This window comes from Pteronotus mesoamericanus, unplaced genomic scaffold, assembly GCF_021234165.1.
Source record: "Pteronotus mesoamericanus isolate MK-2021 breed Mesoamerican mustached bat unplaced genomic scaffold, CSHL_Meso_final contig_101, whole genome shotgun sequence".
NCBI classification, from domain to species: domain Eukaryota; kingdom Metazoa; phylum Chordata; class Mammalia; order Chiroptera; family Mormoopidae; genus Pteronotus; species Pteronotus mesoamericanus.
In genome coordinates, this window is record NW_026555001.1 from 4486126 (window position 1) to 4512818 (window position 26693).

At 36.1% G+C, this 26693-nt stretch overlaps 1 protein-coding gene across 3 annotated transcripts in view; it reads right to left on the minus strand.

Moving 5' to 3' along the window:
* The window catches only part of EML4 (EMAP like 4), a 135304-nt gene that overhangs the window by 61072 nt on the left and 47539 nt on the right, over positions 1 to 26693 (minus strand). For all 3 annotated transcript variants that reach the window (XM_054567338.1, XM_054567330.1, XM_054567322.1), the window contains exons 2-3: positions 20110 to 20292; positions 2278 to 2407 (exon numbers count right to left, since the gene is read on the minus strand). In XM_054567338.1, the coding sequence (XP_054423313.1) occupies positions 2278 to 2407; positions 20110 to 20292 (313 nt within the window). The remainder of the gene's footprint in view (positions 1 to 2277; positions 2408 to 20109; positions 20293 to 26693) is intronic.

Consider the following 26693-nt stretch of genomic DNA (forward strand, 5'->3'; position numbering starts at 1 on the left):
ACGACTATAAGGTGCATAATCTAACAAGAAAGCATGTTTAAGAACATTTTTAACAAATATACGTAGTATATACAATTTATCACATTATAATAGTTTAAAATGTTAAAATAAAATTTTGACAGTGACATTTCTTAATCTGATTCAGTTCTGCTGTCTTCAGACTGTCCCTTGACTGCCTACTCCACATGCAGTTTTTTTTATGCATGTGCTGAGAAATACAATTCTATCTCAAAAATATGAGACTAACTGAAATTTTTATGTGAGCTAGAAATTGCTTCTTTTTTGTTCTTCAAACCATCCTGAATGCACAGGTCAACTACTCTTATGTGGGCCCAGTAAAACCTAAAAGAGGTTTTCCTCCTGGGTTATTTAAAAGCAGAATACAGTGGTACCTCGGTACTTGTTAATTCATTCTGGAACTCGTTACAAGTGCCAAAAATTACGAATATCGAATAATGAAGCATTTGCTCTTGTGGGGCGGCATGGTGACTCACACAAGTTCTAGCAAGTCCCGAACAAGTGCCGCGTGCGGAAACATTTTTTTCTCATCAAAATGCGACCGGTAGAGGCTTTGAGGAGTTCTGAAGCCAATGAGTACTGAGCTAGGACTGTACTACAAAACCCCTGCATCATAAAGTAACAAACTCAGTTGGCTTTAGGCTGCTAGGTTGCTATCATGTGTAACACTGATCAGTGCACAGGAATATAGCTATGTAAGAAAATGGACTGAATCTAAACTATTACTGGGTACAAGAAAGTTAATTAAAAATTGTATTAAAAATTTTCACTCTGCATTTGTTTTCTTATAATTTGTCTTTTTCTTTCCTGAAAGTGGAGCACAGGTAATAAATTTTGGCATGCTTTGGAGGGGAAAGTCAAGATTCTGTAATGACAATGACTTCACTGTTGTTACAGAAGGGGCTTTTAAAAAGCCTACAGATCTTGCCATTTCTTCCCCATTCCCGGTTAAGAGGAATGGTGTTAGCTTCACCCTGCCCGCCAACTCCCTCCACCTCACACCCCGCTTACAAATGGATACCTTTTAGCCACACTGGTGAGTAACTCAGTCACTGGCATTAGTTTATTGAGGCAATCATTTTTTATCAGTACATTTTAAATATTATTCTATTACTTAAGGTCCTCAATCATTCTTTGAAGGAAACAGCTCTAAGAGTATGTAGTTGATCTCTTGTGGTCTCTCCAAACTCTATATGGAATAATTTGCTAGGAATTACACAAAAGCAGTTTTGTTGAAACAACAGATTAAATTAATTATGAAAAGAACATAGAGAATGTAAATCTGTAACCCACAGAAACTTTCATATGGCAGTACTTCCACTGCCCTCCAACCCCTAACACACACGCACGCACGCATGCATGTGCCACATACAACAATATTTTGAATTGAGTCCTAATTTTATAGTCGTGGTTAAAGAATAAAAGTTACATAGTGTTTAGCTAACATGGATACATAGCAAAGACTCTATTTTTCCTTTAAAAAAGCTGTATCAGAGAATGACAAATATTGTATGATTTTTATGATTCTACACTTTTACGCAGAATCTAAAAAACAAAACAGGCAAAACAAACTCAGACACAGAGAACAATCTGATGGCTCCTAGCAGGAAGAGGGGTGAGTGGAAGGTTGGGCGAAAAAGGTGAAGGTGAATAATATGTACAAACTTCCAGTTATAAAATAAATAAGTCACAGGGATGTAATATACAGTATAGGGAATGTAGTAACTAATACCTTAATAAGTTTGTACAGCCACATACGTTATTAGACTTACATGGTGATCACGTTCTAAGGTATATAAATGCTGAATAAATAAATGTTATGTCATATACCTGGAAATAACACACTGTATGCCCACTATACTAACAAACAAACAAGTTGCCATATCAAATATATCACTTACTATGGAAAATCCACTTATACAATTACATTAAACACAGAAATGTTTATCTCATCAACAAATGCTTGTTAAAAAGAAACAAAATCAAACCAGGAAATGCAAATACTTTTGTTTTTCAGTAACCACCAAAAGCTGTCTCATACAACTCCACAGGTGTAATAAATCCAAATTGAGTATTGGCTAGATGTGTCTATATTCAGAGTTAAAGAATTCAAAGGACATACTCACTTGAATTCCATAAGCTCTATTTCATATCTGTTTCAGAAGCAGACTGAGTTATCACATTCAACCATTTAAAAATGTTAGTTTGCTTCACCCCTCCCAACACCCTCCACCTCCCACCCCACTTACAAATGGATACCTTTTAGCAGCAGATGAAAGTGTTTCTTTTCTGGCTACTGAGACAGAGCTGGTATGACTTGGTTTTCTGTTTGCTCCACTCCCATTGGTTATACAGGTCATGGAAATAGCTTCTCGAATACCTGGCTGACCTAAAGGTGGTTAAGAAAATATCTTTATATTCAAACATCAAAATATTTCTCAAAGATTGGAGTTTAAAAAATTAAATCATTGGTGTTTGGAACTAGTAAGCAAATTGCTCCCACTGGTATACAGCCTAAAAACATTCTTGTCTCAAAATTTAATCTCATCAGAACAAACTTATGGAGAAGCTATGCTAAGTTGCTAAATTGCAGCTAGATCATTCTCTGGCTAAATGGTCTGCTTTCTACACATAGCAGCTTTAAAGCACATGATTTTAAGTTGTGCTTCAAATTAAACCACAAATCCCCACGTCACTGATTTTCAGAAACAGTTCAGGTTCTGCTGAAATTTAATTATAAATCCTAGAAATTGTAAGTGTTAAATGTTATTCCATATTAATAAATCATAAATATACAAAGTAACCTATGCTTTTTAAACTTATACAGGAGGATGGGAATAAACGTATGGGTATGTCAGAGTAGTCAGAAAGATTCGAAATCACAAGATAAAGCATCCACATATACTCAAGGGCTAAGGTTATTTAGATCTGAAACTAGAAAATAGTTTTGAAATTTTTGGACCTAGTTTCCTCACATGCACACAACAAAAATCTAACTTTTCAATATGGCCAATCTTGTTTTGTTTGTTTGCTTCTCTTCATAAAAGCACAGAGTAAAATACTTTCATGTATAAAGCCTACAATATCTGGCACCCTAAAGGGTTCCATACATGATGGTTTAACATTGCATTTCGACATGAATAAGGAGGTAGGGGCACCTGTATCATAATCATCTAAAGTGTTTCCTTAATATAGATTCCTAGACCATACCTGAGACCAAATGACTGAAGAGAGGAAGTCGGAGACCTACTGTATTTATATTTTGAGACTTCATAGGGAATTTTTCACATATTATAAGGTACAACATGCCCCCCCCCCAAATTGTGCTAATATCACTGGTCATCAGGTCTAGTGCTAGTCTGCCAAACAGGTGACTTCTTGTTGTTTTATAGTCTAAAAAAATATTATGGGAAATATAACATAAAATTTACCGTTTAACCATTTATAAAGGTACAATTCAGTGGCACTTAGTATATTCACAATGTTATGCAACCTATCAGCATTATTCAGTCACAGAACATTTTCATCACCCTGAAAAGAAACCCTGTACTCACTCATTAAGCAGTCGCTACTCCCCATTCCTTCCTTCCTTCCCCCAGCCCTTGTCAACCATTAACCTTCATTATTTCTGTAGATTTGCCTATACCAAATATTTCACATACATGGAGTCATACAATGTATGATCTTTTGTATCCAGCTTATTTCACTTAGCAAAATGTTTTCAAGGTTCATCCATGTGGCAGCATGTATATTTTTTTTTCTATGGCTGAAAAACCTTTCATTGTATGTAAGAATACATCACATTTTGTTTATTCATTTATCTGTCATGGACGTCTGGTTGTTTCTATCTTTTGACTATTTTGAGTAATACGGCCATATAAACAACTGCATACACATTTTCATTTAAACATCTCTTTTCAATTCTTTTTAGGTATATAACTAGTAGAACTGCTGGGTCACATGGTAATTTTATGTTTAACTCACTGAGGAACCAACAAACACAGCAGCTGTACCATTTTACAAGCCCACCAGCAATGTATGAAAGTTCCAATTTTACCACATTCTTGCCAACACTTGTTATTTTCAGTTTTTAAAAACATTTATAGCCTTCTCAGTGAGTGTTAATGGCTATCTCACTGTGGTTTTCATTAGTTTTGGATTTAGTATTTTTTCTTTTTCTGTTTCCTTAAGGTTAATGTTAGGTTACTGATTTGAGATCTCTTTTTAACATAGACATTTACAACTATAAATCCTCTGAGCACTGCTTTTCCTGTATCCACAGTGGGTTTTTGGAATATAAATTTGTTTCTTTACTTCTTGTTACACATACACACAAACACATTAACCACTATATAAAAACCACATAGAGTCGGCAATCCACTTCCTATGCTTTCAATCCCCTAAACCTCATCTCCAAAGAGATCACACTTTTTAGGACAGCTACTATTTAAAAAAGAAAAACAAAAACAAAACACAACAACAAAAACAATCACACAGAAACAAAACAAGCATTGGCAAGGTGTGGAGAAAGTGGAATTCTTGTGCATTTCTTGTAGGAATTAAAAGTGGTGCAGGTGCTGTGGAAAACAGTACTGGGTGTTCCTCAAAAGATTAAACATGGAATTACCATATGATATAGCAATACCACTTCTGTGTATAAATCCAAAAGACTGAAAGTAGGAAGTGAAGTAGATACTTGTATACCCATGTTCACAGCAGCATTATTCACAACAGCCCAAAAGTTGAAACCACCCAAATGTCCACTGACCGGATAACCAACTGCAGCATAACAGGCCTGTCCAGAAGGTATCCAGTCATGTCATATGAAAAAGAGAGACATTTATTGAAGGACAAACAAGACACATTGTACATAACAGGACAATGACGCCTCAGTCCCCTTCAAAGTAGGCACCTTGGAATCTCACACAGTTCCAATCGCCATCAGCTGCCCTGTTGTATTTTCCTGAATCTCATTGACAGTCTGAAACTCTTCCCTTTCAAAGTGTTTTTAGTCTTGGGAAAAGCCAGAAGTCACAGGTCACCAAATCTGGACTACATGGCTGAGTCACCTGGGTGACTTGATGTTTCGCCAAAAAACTCTGCATGAGACGTGATGCATGAGAAGGTGTGTTATTGTGATGAAGGTGCCCATCACCAGTTGCCTATAGCTGCAGCCTTCTGAATAGTTTCCGTGGAGGAATGCTCAAACTCAATACAAAATTGGATGCAGATTCGTTGTTCTACTTGCTCAGTCATTTTGAGTGCAATGGCTACACAGTACACATGCTCACTCAAGGGCGTCTACTGTTCCCAGTGACTAGTACAGTGAAGCCGTCCTTGTTCATGCATGCACATTCCAGTCCCCTGGCCTTGCCTGCCAAGTTACACGGATGTCATGCAAACCATTCTCATTATGTTAACAATGGCTGGCTTTGTTCCGGACAGAATGTGTGTGCGTATATACAATACACATTATTCAGGCTAAAAAATGAAACATAGTATTACATGGGTGGACCTTGAAGATGTTTTTCTAAGCGAAAAAAGCCAAACATAAAAAATTAAATATTTTAAGCTTTCAATTTGATGAGTTAGTACCTCGTAGAAATAGAAAACAGAATGGTGGTTGCCAGGGACTGAGAGGGAAAGGATGGAGCAAATACGGAGTGACTGTCTAATGGTACAGAGCTCAGTTTGGGAAGGTGAAGAAGTTCTGAAGGTGGGTGGTGACGATGGTCACAAAACAATATAAATGTATTTAATGCCTCTGAACCGCACACATACAAATAGTTAAAATGGTAAATTTCATGTTACGTGTATGTCACCACAATAAAAAACATGAACACATCACCAATGTTTCTAAGTCTTAGAGTTTACTGTTCAATTCTTCAAAGGCTTTCAAGACTTATCGTTCATTCTCCCATGATTAGATGGCGGTGTCTGTATCAGAGCTTTGATCTGTCTCAGCAGGCTCTCTATTCACATTCTCCATATTTACTCCAAAAAGGCATCTTCTCATGTCCACTTCGAGGCCTATATGTAATGGCTTTCAACTACTGAGCCAGTTTTGACGTTTAATCCATAAAGCAGTAACAATAAAAAAAAAAGGTGTTTGTGCAATTACCTGAATATTTTATTCCCTTTATTATGTAAAATGAATGAAAAAAACAGAAAAATGAAAGTGCTGATATGAATGAAAATGTAGGTCTCAAAAACATAGTAAGGTTGACATTTTTCTAGTACTACATGTTGAAAATAACGAATCTTTAACCTAAACTGAACTCTCATTGGATTTGTTGATTATATAGTCACTAGTGAAAGAAAACAAAATTTTTAAAAAATTGGAGAAATTTTGGAGCCACACCAGACTGAAGTCAAAATGATAATTTTATTATCTTTTATTTCTTTATCAGAATCTCCTCCTCACACACATACATATAATGTAAGCCTTTCAGAGATGAATTATGTAGGAATATTCTATTTCTAAAGAACTAGAACACAACAGTGAGATAGGCCTGTTACTGCTGAATTTCCTGTGTTAAATTATGTCCAAACCTGTCTTATAAACAAATAACGTAACAAAGTTTCATGTTCTTTTAAATCAAGAAGAAAGAAGAGATCATGTTTCATACACACCAAGTTAGCAATTGTCTCCAACAGAAAAACGTACTACCAAAGTGTAAATGGAATAATGGCTTCAGTTTCTAAATATTCTGACTAGAGCCACAATTTGCAGAAATTATGAAATATTAATTACTCTAACTAATTTTGGAATTTAATCATCTGTGAGTCTTCGCTAAACAACAAATTACAGGCATTATTCAAAACATATATACATGACTCTGTATATATGTATAATTCATAAATACATAGTCTCTGCGTTTCATATGGAATGAAATTGTTTCAGCTGTATCTCAATTTTCTGCATTCTCTTGAATGCTATTTAAAAAATAACTACCATTCTTTTACCAATGCCTCAAGTGGCATATCAACCTGAACTTAATATTTCTAGAAATTACTATCTTAAACTAACATTTCATGTTGATACTGAAGCGATTGTTGTTATTCCTTCCTCAGCAATTACACTATGGTGAAATTTTAGTTACTGATTATGAAATATCCTCTTCTGAATATTAATATATTTCTCAGACTGAGTCACCCTATAACCAACCCTTTACTGAACATTACTTGAAATACTACTGTGCCGAAAAACTTGAAAACTGACGAATTAAAACTTTGCAGAGGTTTTCTAATCCTGTTCATATTACCCCATCCTGTAAGAACTGCTGTTAAGTTTATAATGAAAGGAAAAAAAAGGAGATTGTTCTGCCATTATCAGAAGCCAAACCTTGGTTTTGACTTCTGAAAAGTGTAAATATATACCATTAGAGCTAAAGTCTCTGCATACCCCTCTCCCTGAACACACGTCCTCACTCCCTCTCTCCTAGAGGTTACCATTTAGTGTAGGTGCTTCTGATTTGCAATGAAGTCACCAAACACAGGAGACTAACTTTCTGAATACTACTTAGCTACAGCAAGCAGTTATTAGCCATTGTGGAGGAAGAATCTGAAAAATGGTTAGAAGAGGGGAAAGAAAGAATAGCTGGTAAAACAAGGTTTCTTCAGGGGCAGATAGGAGCTGGGGCTCAGCAGTCCTAAGGAATAAAGGCGGGTCAGGATGAGATGAGCACTGATTAGTTGTATTACTTAACAAGATAAATTGCATCTAATTATCCTGTCATTCAAGTTATAAATCAATTGTTTCAGATCCTCTCCCTTCTATCCCCAGATTCAGTGGTTCCTCTTCCTCTGCGTCTCCCAAGTCGGTCTCCGTCTTACAGTTCTGCACTACCATGCCTCACCTTTATCCATAACCCTGCCCGCCTATCCCTCGATCAGGTTTATCTTTCTGAGACAGGGATCTGATCAGGTGTCCCCCGCTTAGTTAAAGCCTTTGATGAAAGTGGGAAAAGCAGAAACCTAAATTGTTATAGTAAAATTGTGGGTAACTTTTTATTTTTAAAACTCCTTCAATGTTGTTAAATTATGATTAATATTAAAAATCTATTTTAAAAATTAAATCAAACATCCTTGGTAACTCCTGTAGAAACTACGTTCATTAGCTCACCCAGTGCTCTTTATCTGATCTTGACTCGCCTTTACACCTTGGTTGTACCTCTGTTTATCTGCTTTGTTGAAGATCAGTCTTGCCTTCTTACTGCCAAGACAGAGCCCCCAACTATCTGATTAAATGAATATACCACCATGTTTTATTTATTTCCAGTTTTTTACTATTATAAATGAAGCTACGATAAACTAAGTGCTTAATCCTTCGTTTCGACATATGCTTTCACTTATAAAAGGTAAATAACCTGAGTTGTATGAATATACCACCATGTTTTATTCATTTACCTGGTGACATTTGGGTTGTTTCCAGTTTTTTACTATTATAAACACAGCTGCGATAAACTAAGTGTTTAAGTCTTTGTGTAGACATATGCTTTCATTTATTAAAGGTAAATAACCTGGGTTGTATAGTAGGTGAATGTTTAACTTTTTAAGAAACTGCCAACCTGTTTTCCCAAGTGGCTATACCATTTTACATTCCCACCTGAACTGCAAGAGTTTGGGTTGCGTCACATCCTTGAAAATACTTTTAACCACCACTCTTTACTCTTAGCTATCCTGGTGAGCATGTAGTGGTATTTCACTGTGTTTTTAGTTTGCATTTCCTTAACATCTAAAGATGTTAAATATTTTTTTCATGTGCTTATCTGACATCCATATTATCCTCTTTGCTGACATCTGTTCAAATCTTTTGCCTATTTTTGCCTTAATTATTGAGTTGTAAGAGTTGTTCACATATTCTAGATAAAAATCCTTTGAAAGATGTTACATTTTGCAAATATTTTTTCCTGTTCTGCAGATTCCCTGTATATTCTCAAGAACAGTTTTGAGAGAACAAGATTTTTACATTTTGATGAAGTTCAATTAATTTTTCTATTATCTGCACTTGTGTCCTATTTGACATCTCTGCCAAACCCAAGGTTTCTAAGATTTTCTCCTGTATTTTTTAAATAAAAGTTTTATGGTAATAGCCCTTATACTGAGGAGTAGAACGCATTTTGACTTAATTTTTGTATATAGTGTAAGGTAAGAGTCAAGATGGATTTGTCTTTTGAGCATATGACCAAAATCTTAAATTCAATTCTTCCTCCCTATCCCTTCTTGCACCAACATTTTTTAATTTGCTCTTCTTCTTGGAAAGTTCTTCATCTGGAAGGTTCATCCTCATCTTTTAAATTTCAACTCAATACCACTTCCTCAAGGAAGGCTTCTATGCTCCCCTTATCTAAAGTGCCTCTTCTAGTTTACTCTCTCATTACCCCCTTTACTTCCTTCACAGTCCTTATCACCATTTATAATTATTCTTAACTCTATCTGGAAACCTTACTTCCTTTGTGATTCCTGTATATATTTCACCATTCTCACACCGTGCTTGGCACACACAAAACACTTAATATCTAAATGACTAAATGAATGCATCTTCACCGCTACTGCCTCAAATTTCTCTTCTGGACTACGTTCATAAGTTTACCTCTATACTCCCTTTTTGCAGTATTATTCTGCCCTTAAGGTACTTCCTACACTGTGCCTTGAAGTTTCTAAAACATACCGTATGTCTTTAAATTTAATATACCATCATCAATTGTAACATGCACCATTATCTTGAATACCACTAGGAAGAAGTGTTGCCTATGAGAACTTTAAGACACAACCAATTGTTAAGACGCATTGTAGTTTCAGAGATACTAAAATCCAAGAAACACAGGCCTCTTAGAATTAATGGATTACTGTAAATCTACCTGTCACTCCTCAGTTTAAAATCCTTTAATGGCTCTCTGGTGCCCTCTGGATAAAAACTAAATTCCTTAGCAAGGCAGAAGAAAGCCTTTCACTATGGGTTCTACCTACCAGTCGAGGCTCATTTCTTGACACTCCCAACCTTACACCTCATGCTTCAGTTTATTCTGAACTCCTAAACTAAGTACTTTTATTCTGTGCTTTTGCATCAGAACGGTCCTCCTCTCTAGCAATGCTAGTCACCCCTGCATGCCTAAATTAATATGCCTTCATCATCCATCAACCTATCAAATATTTGCTCAGGGCCTCCTATGATTGTAGCCTTGTGTTTACAAAAGAGTACAGGGCAGCCACTGGCATCAAGGAGTTCAAAATCTTGCAAAAGAATCATACTGGCAATGGAAACTTAGTAAGTACAGTAACACAGTATCATGGAAGTATAAAGACAAGACATGTAATTCTGTAAGGATGATTAGGGACACAAAGCTCAAGAAAGGCTTCGGAAAAAAATGCAGAACAAAGTCTTAAAGGATAACAGGTAACCAGGTAAAATGGAGATAAGACACTGATTCCAGGATATATAAAGGAACAGAAAGAATGTAACAGTCAAGTGGGGTGTGTATGTGTGCAGCATGAGTGGCATACAAAAAGCTCTTTATGTAGTGAGAATGTAAGAGTAACAGAGGGCAGAGTCCAAGTGGGAGAGGTGAGTCCAGATGGGAGAGGTAAACAGGAGTTAGATGACAGACTTTATCTTTAGAGGATAGAGACTATAAAAGGGTTTTAAGCTGAAAAAAGGACTTAGGTCAATTTACATTTTAGAAAAGCACTCTAGCAGGGGTGTCCAACCTTTTGGTGTCTCTGGGCCACACTGGAAGAAGAGGAGTTATCTTGGGCTACACATTAAATACACAAACGCTAATGGAAACTGATGAGCAAAAAAGAAAGGTTTTAAGTAAATTTATGATGTTGCGTTGGGCCCCATGCACAGCCAACCTGGGCCACAGGCTGGACACCCCTGCTGTACAGGCTACGTGGAGAGCCGACTGCAGGGCGAGGGTCTAAGCCTGAGATGATGGGGACCTGACACCAGTCAACGAGCATGAAAGGGAAGGAGGAAGTAGTGTGAAGACATGCTTATGGCTTCAACAACAATGAAGTCAGTTTGGGGACATTTAAAAATTTAGGAATTTTGAGGAGCATACAAGCAGAACACTCCAGAACACAGTTAATTCTGAAGAGCTGAATATAGACAACAGTTCGGAAATCAGAACCCATAAGTAGTTATTAAGACCATGAAAGCAGATGAGTGCTAATGTCACCTCCTGCAACAAACCTTCAGCTTCAGTTGGAATTAGGTACTTATCCTAGGTGCTCCCAAAGCACCCTATATTTGCCTTTTTAATACCAATTATCATATATTGTATTTGACTTATCTGTTTTCTTACTTTATCTGAGGTCCTTGGGGGCAAATACAGTCTTTTATTTTTTTAATCTACAGCACCTAAAACAGTGCCTACTACACTGAAAAGATGTAGGAAACAGACTGTCCATACAGCAAAAGTGTGGCATAATATTAGTTATCAAGCACCTGCTATGTGCAAGGCATTCTCCTAAGTACTTTACAACTGTTGTACCCTTTAACTCTCACCATCACCCTAAAAGGGATTTATTATTTTCATGCTGATGAAGAAACTAAAGCCTAGAGAGATTATTAACATGCTCAAGTTTACACTGTAGTAAGCGGTGATATCAAGATTTGAGTCCAGGAAGAAGAAATTGCAGCTAAGTAGAAAGGAATAATTCTGCCTAGGAGAGTAACATTTTGAGCTGGGCCAGAATAACAAACAGCAATTTTTCAGAGGGAGTAAGGAACAAGGAAATATCTAACAAATAATAGTACTCAACCATCTCAGTCCCCAGGTACTTATATAAATAGGAAGAAAAGACCAGAAGAAGATTTTCATGGCCACTTCCAATCCCATAGCTCAATCTGAGATAACTCTCAGTACTAGGAATCCTTAGTATTTGAATAAAAGAGTGACTGACCACCTAAGGTAGAAGAAATAGGCAGAGGCAAGAAAACAAAAGGGAACTGTGAGTGAATGCTTGTTTTTAACTGAGAAGTCTAAAGTATATTCTCTGATATTTAGAATATTAGAAACTTAACTGGAAGAAAGGAACATAAAAATGATTATTACAGTTACACATAGTCAAGACTAGAATACATCATTAGCTAAATATGCCACGTGCGTATATATGCATCCTTCTCCCCCAGAGCTTGGGCCATTAAAGTTTGAGCCACAACCCTCTCAAAGATTAGCCTGCAAGACTAGAAGCAATAGTGACATCTAGTACCCAAAGATAAAGCAGTAGTTCTAATTACTGAGCAGCAACCCAGATGAAATAAGAGAAATTTAAACTGAAAGCCTGTAAACCAGGAATATACCAATTTAGTTTTAATCACAGCATAAGCCATCATAATCCCAGAGTTGGAAGCCAATGATAATTTTTATACTTTATCCTGGCCTGAATGATGATTCCTAAGTAGATGACCTTTCTGTACCCTAGCCTGACAGTTCATAAATATTAATGAATTTCACTGTACTCTAAGACTCAGGCAGAAAAGTTATCACTAGGAACTGGTGCATATTTAAAATTTCAAAATCTAAAATCCTTGCTACCCTTATCCTTGTATCTTCCTATTCTTGCATCCAGCCCAATCCCTCCCTCTAAAGCAGTAATTTTTAAAAATATAACTTCCTGTTTCAATAACTTTCTTCTTCCCACACTGAACTTAACAAGTATTTACTGAGTCATTCCAAGGCTGGCTGTGTTAGTAAGAAACTATCCCTGCCTTCAAAATAGTTTATAATCTAGCAGAAATAACAAATACACCAAAAGAGGCATACAAAATATTTTAAAACAATTCCAGTAAGAAACAAAAAAATGGAAAGATCATTTTCAGGAAATAATTTGAGGCCTTAACAATGGAAAAAATTTTGATTAGGAGAAAGGTAAAAATGGTCCATGGAGAAAGAACTCTTAGTTGATACTCAAAATCTTTTTCTCAGATTCCTTATCATATGCCCCAGAGCTCCAACAGCAGAATTCCTCCTCTGTGTACAGATTTTCAAGCTCCCTGCCACCTTGTTTCAATTTCTTCGTTCTTTGAGAAGACTGAGGACTACATACACTCCATCAAATTTTACCTTTTCCATTTGGAATTTTTATCTGTACACTTCTCCTTTACTCTCATCTCCTAGGAGGGTATATGTTAGTCCTGTTAACGTCTGGCCACTAATTTTTTAAAAGTATATTTTGAATAGAAATGACCAAAGGCGATTTAACTCTTATAGAGAAGTGGAATTCTATAAATGGTAACTGCTGCCTGGTCTGAGGTAATATCCACCCAAACACTTCTATATACAAAGAGCTGCTTAGAAGCCTTTGATCTGTTGTCAAAATAATAAGACACTTTCCCATCCTCTACCACAATTATGAGTCAGTTTAGCCCAAGGGCCTCACCAAGGAAATTCACACCTTCCAACCAGATTAATGTATATACTTATCAACAACATTTACAGAAACCCATGACAATCCCTGTCTTCTCCTAAATGTTATTTGGAATAGGAGCCAAATGATACATATCTCTGCTGATAACACACCATCCTAGATTCTACATAATTAGGAATGTTTCTTTTGGAGAACTGATACCCTCTTCAGTTCAATTTTGCCTCTGGGTTTTCTCATTTCTCAAGTGGCAGTTACAATGCTTGATACTTTTGGTTTGCCAGCAGTTTCCTGGTTTAAAATGACCGATTCCCACCTCAGATAAATTTGATTCCTTTGCTTTTATACCATTGTGTACTAATAACTTGTCTTCACACAATGCCACTGGGCTGTATTCTCAAATTACATTCATTTGGTCACCTCAAAAGGTCTTAATAGGTTTCCCAGGCACCAGCTGTGACATAATTTGTCTTCCTAGCAGTTAAAACTGCCAAAGTGTCCCCTGGCCTTCCATTTTGCTGCAAAGTACAGGTAATTTTTTTCTTTTGGCAGGGATTCAGTTGCAACTGGTGCATATATTATTAACATATGCCGTCAAAAGGAAAGAATTCTCCAACAGAAGGTATATGAGAAATTTAAATGACTGGCATCTTAAAAAATACTGGGAAAACTTTCTACCTGTTAAATAATCGAGAAAAAAAATGAAGCTAAATTTTTAATAGGCCCCCCTTATTAGCAGCTTTGCTTTCCAAGACTGCAGTAACCTGCAGTCAACCATGACCCAAAAATATTAAATGGAAAATTCCAGAAATAAACAACGTTTAAGTTTTAAATTGCATGCTGTTCTGAGTCCCTCACTTCACCGCATCACACAGGCACTGCACCATCTCGTATCATCACAAGAAGAAGGGTGAGTGAAGCTCAGTAAGATATTTTGGGTGAGAAAAAGTCCGCATTCACGTAACTTTTATTGTTATAACTTTTAATTTTATTATTATTGCTGTTAATCCCTTATTGTGACTAATGTATAAATTAAACTTTATCATAGGTATGTATGTATGTATAGGAAAAATCAATACATACACAGGGTTTGGTTCTATCTATAGTTTCAGGCATCCTCTCTGGGTCTTGGAACGATTATCCCCTGTGTATTAGAAAGGACTACCGGCTGGGCACACCAGAGAGGACAATCTAAAAGAAAAGAACTAAAAATATTTAAATGGCTAGTTAGGGGTGTTTCTGATTGTGACATTTACTCAATGGTAATACTACTATGAAGTGACATAGCAGAATGTCTTTAAGCTATTAACAGACACAGTAACATTTACTTTTAGCCCATACCTGAAGCCAGGTCATGTCCCTATATCACTACCATTAGCAAAACTATATAAAAACTTCATTAATAAGGAAGTTGGTCTATACTTTTAACCACAACTTCTTCTCAGAAGGATTCCACCCTATTTATCCATGGTGGTTTTAGTCTTACCTCTAAAGAAAAATCCTCCAGAAAATGTAACTACCTTAAGAAGATGCTAACAATTATTGTCCTGTCAGCAGTTTATATGAAAGTATTATGAATTCTAATTTTATAAGGACCTAAAAAATTCACATGTAAGATAAAATTTTCCACACTATCAGAAATGACTTCACTAATTAATTGAGTGGAAAAAATACAAAAATCCCTACAAAATATTTTCACTGGTTTTTTAAAAAAGTATTTTATGAAAACTTCATAAAATATTCATACCATTAATATATTAATCCTGTTTAATTCAAATTGATAGAGCTCTATTACATTATATACAAATGCCAATAATGAAGCACTTATTACATTTTCCAATTACTTTCTACAGCATAATATGTATAAACTCTAAAATAAAGCTGTTTAGAACTGCCAATAATAAAGTTAATGAAACTTTAAATATGTATCTCTCTTGCTGTTTTAGTATCAACATTGGAAAACATAATTTGCCAGTCAGGCAAATTTTCCATTAAAGGGAAGTAGAGTAAATTCTCAAAAATGAATTATGCTCATCTCTAAAATAGTATTTCCCAAAATTATTATATATAAGCAACCCCACCCCCATCAAATCCATTTTATAAACGGCAATTCAAAGTCTATAAAATCCATTTTATAAACAGCCATTCAAAGGTAACAAAGTAACTGTAAGAATATTCACTAGTGGCCCTGGCCAGGTGTCTCAGCTGGTTGGAGCATCATCTTGTACACCAATGGGTTGTGTGATTCCTGGTCAGGACACATACCTAGGTTATGAGTTTGATGCCCTATCGGGGTGCACATGGGAGGCAACCAATCAATGTTCCTCTCTCACACTGATGCTGCACACTCTCTCTCTAACCAATAATAAAAAATATCCTCAGGTGAGGATTAAAAAAAGAAAGGAAGAACAAACATTAGTGGATCGCACTTCAGAATGTAACCATGTTAGCATATTAAAATAGCAGTCAAAGTAAACTTATGAAGTAGAATTACTGGAAAGGAACTTAGCATCTCTCTAGTAAATAAAATTATTAATAAGAACTTAAGAGGCTGTACTATGTGAAAAGAAAAAATTCCAATGTAGCAGCTGAAGGTGGCTCTGTGGTTCCAGAACTGGCTAACTCTCCACTAAAAAGCCTTTAACAAAACTTGTTTAAAATTCACTTTAAAGACAAAAGAATTACAAATAAGGACAAATTAAATAAAAAAAAGCCTAGAAAGGACAACTTACAAAGCCATGTTTCTGGAAAATAGGAACTACAGCTGTTTAACTGCATTTATATTTTATGACACTGAAACAGATAGGTGCTAAGTAACTGATGTGTTATAAAAAATACTGTCCAGCTACAAAATTTTTAAAAAACAGCCTGTAATTTTCCTTGTGAATATTCCTTTACTGAAATACCTTGATAAATAAAAAATAAGAGAAAACACTTTAAATTTTTCAACACAAGATTACAGTGTACTACTGTTTTACCATAATAAAAACTTTAATGTCTTTTTAGATTCATAAACTTTAAAACAAGTTTTTAAAAATACATGGATTAAAAATCCAAACAGAGTTTCAGGTTTCTTACCCTTTATCATTTATCTTACTAACATCCACTAATGGGAAAGATAAATTCTGCCACCTCTAAGTCTCTATTCCTGGGCCAGCATGCCTGAGGGTAGGAGGTATAAGAATGGGAATCACAAAACCAGGTAAATAAATGCCCCTCCCCCGAAGTCTCCCACCGTAATGCTCTCAAGGTCATTCAGCCTCTCTTTCATCTGTCTGTGGCCTTCCATTTCCTACTGTCACCATTCCAAGCATTAACTTTTTTCCACCACCCTGGAACTGTATTATTTTCTTAAAGGATATCACTGTCCCCAGAGGAGAAAGTGATAAGAAAGGGAGGTTCCAGCCCTGACAACTGTGACATATAGCAAAGTTCACTTAGTTTTATCTTTTTCATGCTATCCCATTAAAAAGGTAAGTCTTCTTTCTGTCTAAGACTAATAGTTTCTTACCTGCTCTAAGATCCTTTCTCAAACTCCCAGGAAATTGTCTCATTAATTACCATCATCCTTCCTCCACCAATAACATCACCTTCCTTTCTGATGCTTTTTTGTCCTTAACATAACTTTGTGCTCAAGTCCATTACATTTTTAAAAATAAAAATAAATAAAACTAGCCTTCAATTTAGCATCTTCTTCTAACTACTATCACATTTTCTACTCTCCGGCAAATTTTTTCAAAGTTGCTGCTCTCAATTCCACAATTGCTGCTTCTCAAAATACTGCAGTTTCATTTGCAATCCTATCACTCCATTTAACTTGCTTCTGGAGAAGTTTATAATAATCTCAAAAACATCAAATTCAATGATCACCCCTCAGTCTTTGTTTTCTTTGACACCTCTGTTGCAGCTGGCAACGTTCTCTGCTGTGATGAAATACTGGAGCGCCCAACAGAGCTATCCTGAGCCTTGTTCTCATTTTACATCCTCTTTCTATGGCTTCGACTATCATCCATAAGATGAACGTCTCCAAAGTCTTATTCTAGCCAAGACTAAAATGAGCACTAGACCTGTAATTCAGTCATCTAAGGTATCTATCTATATACCATATACACCACAAACTCAACATTCAGATTCTAAATTCATAATTTTACTAACAAATTTTGTTTCTCATATACTGGTTAACTATCTTCTATCTGGACTAGAATCTAGTGGGACTAATGTAAGACTCCTTCCTAGGTTACTAACTTGCACTGACATATTACAGTAGAGAAGTAAGCCAATGAATACCCTCACTTTTCTTATTGCCAAAATGGGGATAATCAATCATGCATATGTCTACTTACTCTACCAAGAAATCAGTAAGATATATGAAACGATATGTTAAGTTGTTCAATTAATGTGAAAGACTTTTGAATTCTTTCTGTGTGATTGGAGAAAGTGAAAGGCCACACTACACCTACTCCAAACTTGGAGTAGCCGAGAGAGGAATGATTCAAGAAGTACACATGAGAAAGACTAGATTTCCAGCCAAGAGGGAAGCAAAGTAGATACACCTTGCCTCCTTGCACAACCAAAAGGACAACAAATTTAAAAACAAAAAGTAACCAAAACTGCCAGAAAATCAACCTGTATGGAAGTCTGACAACCAAGGAGTTAAAGAAGAAACATTCATACAGCCTGGTGGGAGGGGTGGAGATGGGCAGCTGGGGTGGAGAGGACATGTGTCAAGGCCAGTGGCTGGCAGACCAGGCAGTCCCACATCTGCATGCAGATAAACCTGGAGGAATAGCTGGGGAGCGAGACAGACCTCACAATTCAGGGTTCCAGTGTGGGACAAGGAAGCCTCAAAACTTCTGGCTGTAAAAACCTGTGGAGGATGCAGCAGTGGGAGAAACTCCCAGCCTCACAGGAGAGTTCATTGGAGAGATGCACAGGGTCCTAGAACATAAACCCCCCAACCCAGGAATTAGCACTAGAAGGACACAATTTGCTTACGGGCAGCAGGGGAGGTGACTGAAAGCTGGTCAAAAGCCAAGCAAGCTGTACTGTTCCGTCTCCGACCCCTCCCCGACATAGTGTCACAACGCAGCGACCTGGTTGCCCCCTCCTGGTGACTACCTAAGGCTCTACCCCTTCCAATGTATCAAGCCCGCTGAGACAGAGAAATATGGCCCAATTGAAAGAACAGATCAAAGTCCTAAAGATAGAACTAAGTGATGAACAGACAGCCAACCTATCAGATGCATAGTTCAAAACACTGGTAATCAGATATGCTCACAGAAGTGGTTGAGTATGGTTGTAAAATGGAGGAGAAAGTGAAGGCTATGCAAAATGAAATAAAGAAAAATAGACAGGGAACCAACAGTAAAAGGAAGGAATCCGGGACTCAAATCAATGATTTGGAGTAGAAGGAAGAGATAAACATTCAACTAGAACAGGATGAAGAAACAAGAATTGAAAAAAATAATGAGAGGCTTAGGAACTTTAAACATTCCAACATCTGAATCATAGGGGTGCCAGGAGGAGAAAGGGAAGAGCAAGAAACTGAAAACTTATTTGAAAAAAAAAATGAAGAAGAACTTCCTCAATCTGGCCAAGGAAATAGACTCGCATGAGATCCAGGAAGCTCAAGAGCGCTCCAAAGTAGCTGGACTTAAGGAAGTACACACCAAGGCACATCATAATTACATTACCCAAGATTAAAGATAAGGAAAGAATCTAAAAAGCAGCAAGAGAAAAGGAGACAGGGGTTCTCATAAGACTATCAGCTGATTTCTCAAAAGAAAATTGCAGGCAAGAAGGGGCTGGAAAGAAGTATTCAAAGTCCTGAAAGGCAGGGATCTACATCCAAGATTACTCTATCCAGCAAAGCTATCATTTAGAATGGAAGGGCAGATAAAGTACTTCCAGATAAGGTCAAGTTAAACGAGTTCATCATCACCAAGCTCTTATTATATGAAATGTTAAAGGGACTTATCTAAGAAAAAGAAGATCAAAAACTATGAACAGTAAAATGACAACCAACTCACGACTATCAACACCTGAACCTAAAAAAAACAACAAAAACAAACTAAGCAAACAACTAGAACAGGAACAGAATCACACAAATGGAGATTAGAGGGAAGGGGGAGGGGTAGAATGGGGGAAAGGTACAGGGAGTAAGAAGCATAAATAGTAGGGACAAAACAGGGGGATGTTAAGAATAGTACAGGACATAGAGAAGCCAAAGAACTTATATGTATGATCCATGGACATAAACTAAGGGGGTGGGGGGTATGTTGTTGGAAGGTAGAGTGCAGGGCAGAAGGGAATAAAGGGGAGGAAAAAAAGGAACAACTATAATAGCATAATCAATAAAATATATTAAAAACAAGGTACATTTGAATACCTACCTGCTATGTTTAAGATACAATGCTAATTACTATGTGAAATGCAAAAAGAAGATTCCGTTTCTGCTCTCAGTGAAATATTAAATTTGCACACATACTAGATTCACACAAATACTGTGACAAAAGCCTATAAATACAATTAGTGGTAGTACACAATAATTTGCAATTTAAAGTAATAATAAACTTTCAGAATGTCTTGGGAATGAAGAAAAAGGAAATAGAAAACAAACTAATCACAAGTAATCCAAAAGAGAAACTATAGTTTTATATATTATTGCAAAGAAAGTGTTGGAAAAAGCAAGACTCTACTTTATAACACAATTACTACCTTTACTTGGGACTGATTTCTTCACTGAGGCTACATGATCTTCAGAGCTTGCAAGACGCCTCAAAACATCCGCCAAAGCTGCCTTTAGCACAGTTATTTCATCTTCTTGTTGTTGAACTCGTAACTCAAGAGCTGAGAGGCGATCTTGAACATCAGAAGTACTTGCAGCAGATATACTATCATCTATAAAGAAAATACGTAATATTTTAAAAGTAAATTGCTTAGAAAGAATCTAATGACAAATAAGAACTGTACAAGTCTTTTAAAAGATGAGAAAAATTGGGAGAAAAAAACCCTCATTATTACTACACAGATTAACTTCTACAAAATATTTTCTAGCTATTTGAACTTCACCTATCTGACAAAATTAAAATTACGAAAAATTTCTGCAAGGTCAAATTTTTCCAATTTATAACATTACCTTAACCAGTTTTTTCCACCGAAATGTTCCCTAAATATATCACTTTATAAACTTTGGGAAACTGGCAAGAGAGCAAACTTTTCAAAGCATCCTTTTTAATTACCACATCATTCTCATACTTACCTACGAAAATAAAAAACAAAACAAAACAGTACAAGTCACTTCAGTTTTGCTTTACATATCAGATCAGGAACCACTCACCTTCAGCATCAATGACCAGAAAGCACTCTTTAGTATTCTGTACCCCAAACCCAACAAAACACTGCTTTGTAATTAGCAAAAGACTTCTTTGTTCTTTATTTTTCCCAATGCCTCAACCTTTTGAAGAAAAGGTACGGTCTCCATAAAGCACAGAGCTAACATATACCTTAAGTATGTAACAATGTAAAAATAGAAAACTATTTAAATAAAGTTTAGCTATAATATAGCAATTACAAACTGCTTCCAAAGCTATGCAACTTTAGAGTACACTAGTGGGTCAGTCAGAATCCACATGTACAGAAAGATGAATCGCTAATGACTACTTCCCTATAAGTAGAAAAAGTCAGGAGGGAATTTAGATCTTACATAAGAATGATTTGGACCAGAGTAATATAAACTGGGTGAGTCATTCACACAAAAGCTGAGTGTGGCATTTCTCTCATACCAAGATAATATGACATACATCTTCTTAAAAAGATAATTTAACTCAAAATTTGAGTTCAACACTCTCAGCATTCAAAAAGCAAAGCTATCAGCATTATTATAAAGCAGTAAACAAAATTCATATTTAAGATTATATATGCCTATACACCTCTCAGGCACATGTATGTACTCTGTTCTGTCTTTAGAGGTATTTCATTTTTTTCATTATTTTTGGTTTTTTATGTTTTATTTTTAAAGATATTTCAATTACAATCTTTGAGGAGTATGAGTATGGAAGAAAAAGGTGGGGTTAATTTTCAGTTTAGACTTTAAAATCTGGTTTCATATAAATTAGCTGTATAATCTCAGGTAAATTATTTTACCTCTTTGAACCTCAATTTCTGCATCTTTAGATAGGATTATTATGAGGAAGGTACCTAGTACATGTTTGACATTCAATAAATGTTTAACATATAACAGCAAAGAATAGAAGGTATAATTTGAGAACTTTGGGCACATTTGTTACATTAAAGGCAGATTTGTCAAACTGTGAGATCCTTAAGAAAAGGACTAACTAGTAAGAGCGATTTGATCTCTCACTTTAGAAATTTTTATATGGCCTAGCTGAGGTCTAGCTGACCCATACTCTGTGTGCTATATTATGGTCACAAATTTTTTTTTTTTTTGGTCTGCCTAGAATGGTTTCCTATTTTCCCTCTTCTAGTATGAAGGGCAACAGCTCTTCTTTTTTGTGGAACTACACCATTTTTTGAGGTTCAATTAGGGGTGTCCATCTACAATGCCTCATTCTCCGCTCTACCACTCTCCATTATTACAGGTTGGACCATAAGAAGCAGTCTTTTCAGCTGGTAAAAACATGATTGACTATCAGCAATCTCCTATGATTCAACCTAAGACTACAGGGATGGCTGTAAGATAAGGACTAGGCCAAAATGAATTCGCCCAAATTTCCCAGTAAGAAAGAAGGTTGTCCAGCCTTTCGGCGTCTCTGTGCTACGGGGAGGAATAGTTGTCTGGGGCCACACATTAAATATATTGTGACATGTAATCACACAAAAAAATCTCATAATGTTTTCAGTAAATTTACGACTTTGTGTTGGGCTGCATTCACAGCCACCCTGGGCTGCATAAGGCCCACAGGCCACAGGTTGGACACCCCTGGTGGCCCATCCTTCTTGGTTTGTCAAACCTAGGGCTGTAAGACATAAAAAGTCTTGACTTCCCCAAGCCCGAGTTCTAGTCTCTAAAGCCCTGGAGCATCAATTCTGAGAGCTGCTCTAATACTCCTCCCATCTAATTATATAACCTAATACATTCCCTTTTTCAAGCCATCAATTGTAAGCCAAAGGTCTTAAGTCACTAAATTATATGAGCATGCCTTTCTATTCTCACTTTACAAAGGATGAATTATACATCTAAATTAAGATCACAAATATGTGATTTTAACAAACAAATAACCTTCTTTAATCATTTTGGGAAGGCAGCTGAGTCTGGTGGAAAGATTATAGCCTATAATGCCAATGTTATAGTCCTGAGCTTTAATATTGACATAGTAATCAGCTTTCACCTTTGCCAAGTCCCTTAACTTTTATGAACTTTGATTTTTTTAAAAATGACTAAGATTTCTACTTTGTGAAACTTAAGTTGCATGAAAGGTGTTTCAGCTTGTAAAAATCCTACCATTACCTGCTAGATACCGTGATAGGACACAAGGACAATTTTTGAAAGGGCACAGTAAACACAAAGTCAACTTTTAACAATGTCTTGCATTTATACTGTCCCTTTCATATTTATTACCTCATCCCCCTTCTCATACTACCTATATTTTGTATTTGAGGGAACAATTTGAGTTAGATAATTTGCCCAAGGTCACCAAACGAGTCTTGATAACTAAGACTCAAAAACACAACTTGACTCACATTTAAGTCCCCTTCATTTCATGCTGCATTCTAACAATAATCACAAGAGGACTAAAAATATATATCCCCCCGGCCCCCCAAAGCCACTGAAGGGGTTTAAACAATTAAGTGATCTAATCAGGTTTTTGTTTCGAAAGGTCCTTTTGGCTGCTGTGTGAGAAGGGACTGAAACAGGGTAAGGGTAAATGCCAGGCGACCAGGCAGGATGCTACTGCAGTAACCCATGTGAGGGGTGATGGTGGCCTAGGCTAAGGTTAAAGTGTCCCTGTGCCTCAGTTTGTTCAGGAAAAATACATCTGCTATCTCAGTATAAATATTATCATAATGCTCCTTCTTTCACTCCCAAGTTTCCCAGTTTGGACAATCAATTACAGGATCACAATGGAGATGCATAGGCATATGGCAGTTGATTTCTACAGTTCTTATAGCTCTAAAATCCTAGAACACCTTCCTGTCTAAAATCTTGACTCTTCACCTTTTCAGTAGCCAGAATCTCTGTGGGACTCAAATAAAAACCGTGGCAGAATAACTGCATGAGCTCTGGAGTTATACTGCTGGAGTAAATCTGTTTGTACTTAGCAGCACTGTGGCTGGTTTCCTCATATGTAATTTCTTCATACTAATTAGTATTTATCTCAAGCTTGGGATTATTTGATGAAATAATGCATAGCACTGCCATATACCGAGGGATATGTTAATTGGTAAGTTATTATCGGTAAGTTATTATCCTATATAATGGTGTTCTTTACTATAATATTTATTATTGCCACAAAATTGAAAATTTAACGTAAGGTTCATGAATGGGGTTAATAAGCTATATGATAACACCAAAAATACCATGCAACAATGAAAAAAGTGTGGTTGGTATATATGCTAAAAATCTGAAAGATCCACAAGACAAGTGGGTGGAATATAAGTAAAGTGCAAAACAATATGTACTGAGTAATTCATTAAAATACACACACACTCCAAAAACATACCTCTAAAAGGCAAAAACTTCATATTTATATCTGTATATAATGTAAACATAGAAAAAAGTCTAGAAGCATGCACATCAAACTGGTGATTTGGTTATTTCTGACCAGAAGAGCGAAATTAGAAGGACAGGGGTAAAGGGAAAGTTTTGCTTTTTAGTATAAGTATTTCTATATCATTTGAACTGCAAACAAAAACATATCACATGCTACTGAAATTTACATTTAAGTTAAAATGAATTGCTTCTAAGCTTGATTTTTTAAAACTAAGTTTCCTTTAGGCAGAGATTTCCAATTTTACCAGGCAGGGGTGTCCAATCTTTTGGGGTCTCTGGGCCACACTGGAAGAAGATGAGTTGTCTTGGGCCACACGTTAAATACACAAACCCTAGCAAAAACTGATGAGCAAAAAAAAAAAAAAAAAAAAAAAAAAAAAAAAAAGGTTTTAAGTAAATTTACAATTTTGTGTTGGGCCACATGCATAGCCATCCTGGGCCACATGAGGCCTACAGGCCATGAGTTGGACACCCCTGTAGGAATTCATTAAGAGTATAGGACAATTAACTTTGCACTTACTGATTACTAAAGCTAGAAAAGAGACTATCCTGAAGACCAACAACCCCTCCTGACACTTACAGATGTAAACTAAGACTCTGGGAAATTAGCTGAGTTACTTAATGCTCACAGAGCAAATTGGGATTAGAGTTCCCTCCTCAAGACTCCAGAGAATTCATCACTCTTGCCCTTTCCAGTTTGAAAACTTTGTTCTTGTTTTTTGTCTCCCAATCTCTAATGCACTACACTCTCATTCACAATATACTTTTTAGGAATACATATGTTCAGTAAAGAGAATACCTATTTCCTGGGGACGGGGGGGTGGCAGCTTTTTACTCTTCTTTTTCTTAAGCCAAGTATATTAGTTCCTTTTCCTTGTACCATGGTAGTCTCTTACATCTTTGCTTCCTCTAAAAATAGTTTCTAGCACTGGGGGTTAAACTATAAAATACAAGCGAATTCTCAAAGCTCTTAAATTCATGGGGAGGAGGGACAAGAAGAAGGTCCATAAATCTTTATCCATCAGTCTATTATATTTATTGGCATCTCTTTTATTAGAGATGCAAGCAAATTTGTATGTAACTAGTAAACTTTAATATTCAATAAAATTCAATATTCTAGTTTTAAAACTACAATGACATCTGTTCATTATGCTTTTACTAAAGTGAACCATAGCTAATTTATCTTCTGAATTGTCAAAAATGTGTAGTACCTTTGCAGAGATAAATATATTGCATTCTAAATATGCAAAACTTGACAACTCAGTGTATTAGAATGAGATACGCCTATAACATTCTAACAATTATGAATATCAATGATTTTATGTAAATCATTCTGAAATGGAACACTTATTTTGTCTTCCTAACAAGGGCATGTAGAGGCCACAATATTTCTAATAATTGCGAAAGGACTACGTTTTCAAATTTCTCATCTTTTGTGATACCTGTCTTGCTTCCTTCTCTGCAGTTAGGATAACTGTGCTGTCTATAGCAACAATCCTCTCCAATCTAACTGCCTACATTATGGAATACAGCATAACCTAGCTTTTGAATGTTTATAAGAAGAGAAAATAACCTCTAAAATTAGGGTCTTCTCTATTTATAAAAAAGTGTATTTTGTATGTATGTTATATATGCACACATCATACATATGACTTATAAAACCTAAATAGAGAAAAAAAATGAACACAGCCTCATGCCTAATATTTGCATCATAAGAGTCCCAAAGGAAGAGGGGAAAAAAGGTTCCAGCTAAGGGAAAAAAAAAAAGGGACAAAATAATGGCTCAACTCCCAAGTTTAATTAAAATTTACAAATTCATTATAATTAAGTATATACTGAAATTTCTATCTCCAAACACACACAATCAAATTATAAAGCCTTTAGAAATAATAAAGAATACCTTCATACCCTACAAGTAGAGAGGAGGTTCCTTTAATAAGATACAGAAGAATTCAGAGTGTATGCTCACTAAAAGACATGGTAAAGAGAAAAAGCAATTCATGAAGTAGAAAAAAGATAGTTGTAACAACCATAATTAGTAAAGAATCAATATCCTGAATAAAGAATTCCGATGAATCAAAAGGACGGACAAACCTATACGAAAATTGGCAAAAGCCTTGACTAACACCCCATGGAAAAGCACACATAAATGGCCAATGAACATATGCAATGAGGCTCAAGTACCTCATTATTAATCTTGGAAAGGAAAATTAAAACCATATGAAATGCCATTTATGCTCACTGAAGTGGTAAATAAACAAATAAAATCAAAGCTTGACAGTACCAAGTGTTCCCAAGGATAGAGAGTAACATGAAGTCACTCTCATACATTACTTGCAGGAGGTAAACTGTTTCAGTGACTTCAAGGGGGAAAAAACCACTTTGGCATTGTCTGGTATAACTGAAAATGCACACATCCTATGACCCAGCAATTCCATTCTTAGGTGTATATACCCTGACCTACAGCAGAGCCATTCCATTCCTAGGTGTATGTACTCTTACCTACAGCAAGTTTGTCAAATTCTGTAAGTGATCAAAAAGTAAATATTTTAGGCTTTGAAAACCATAC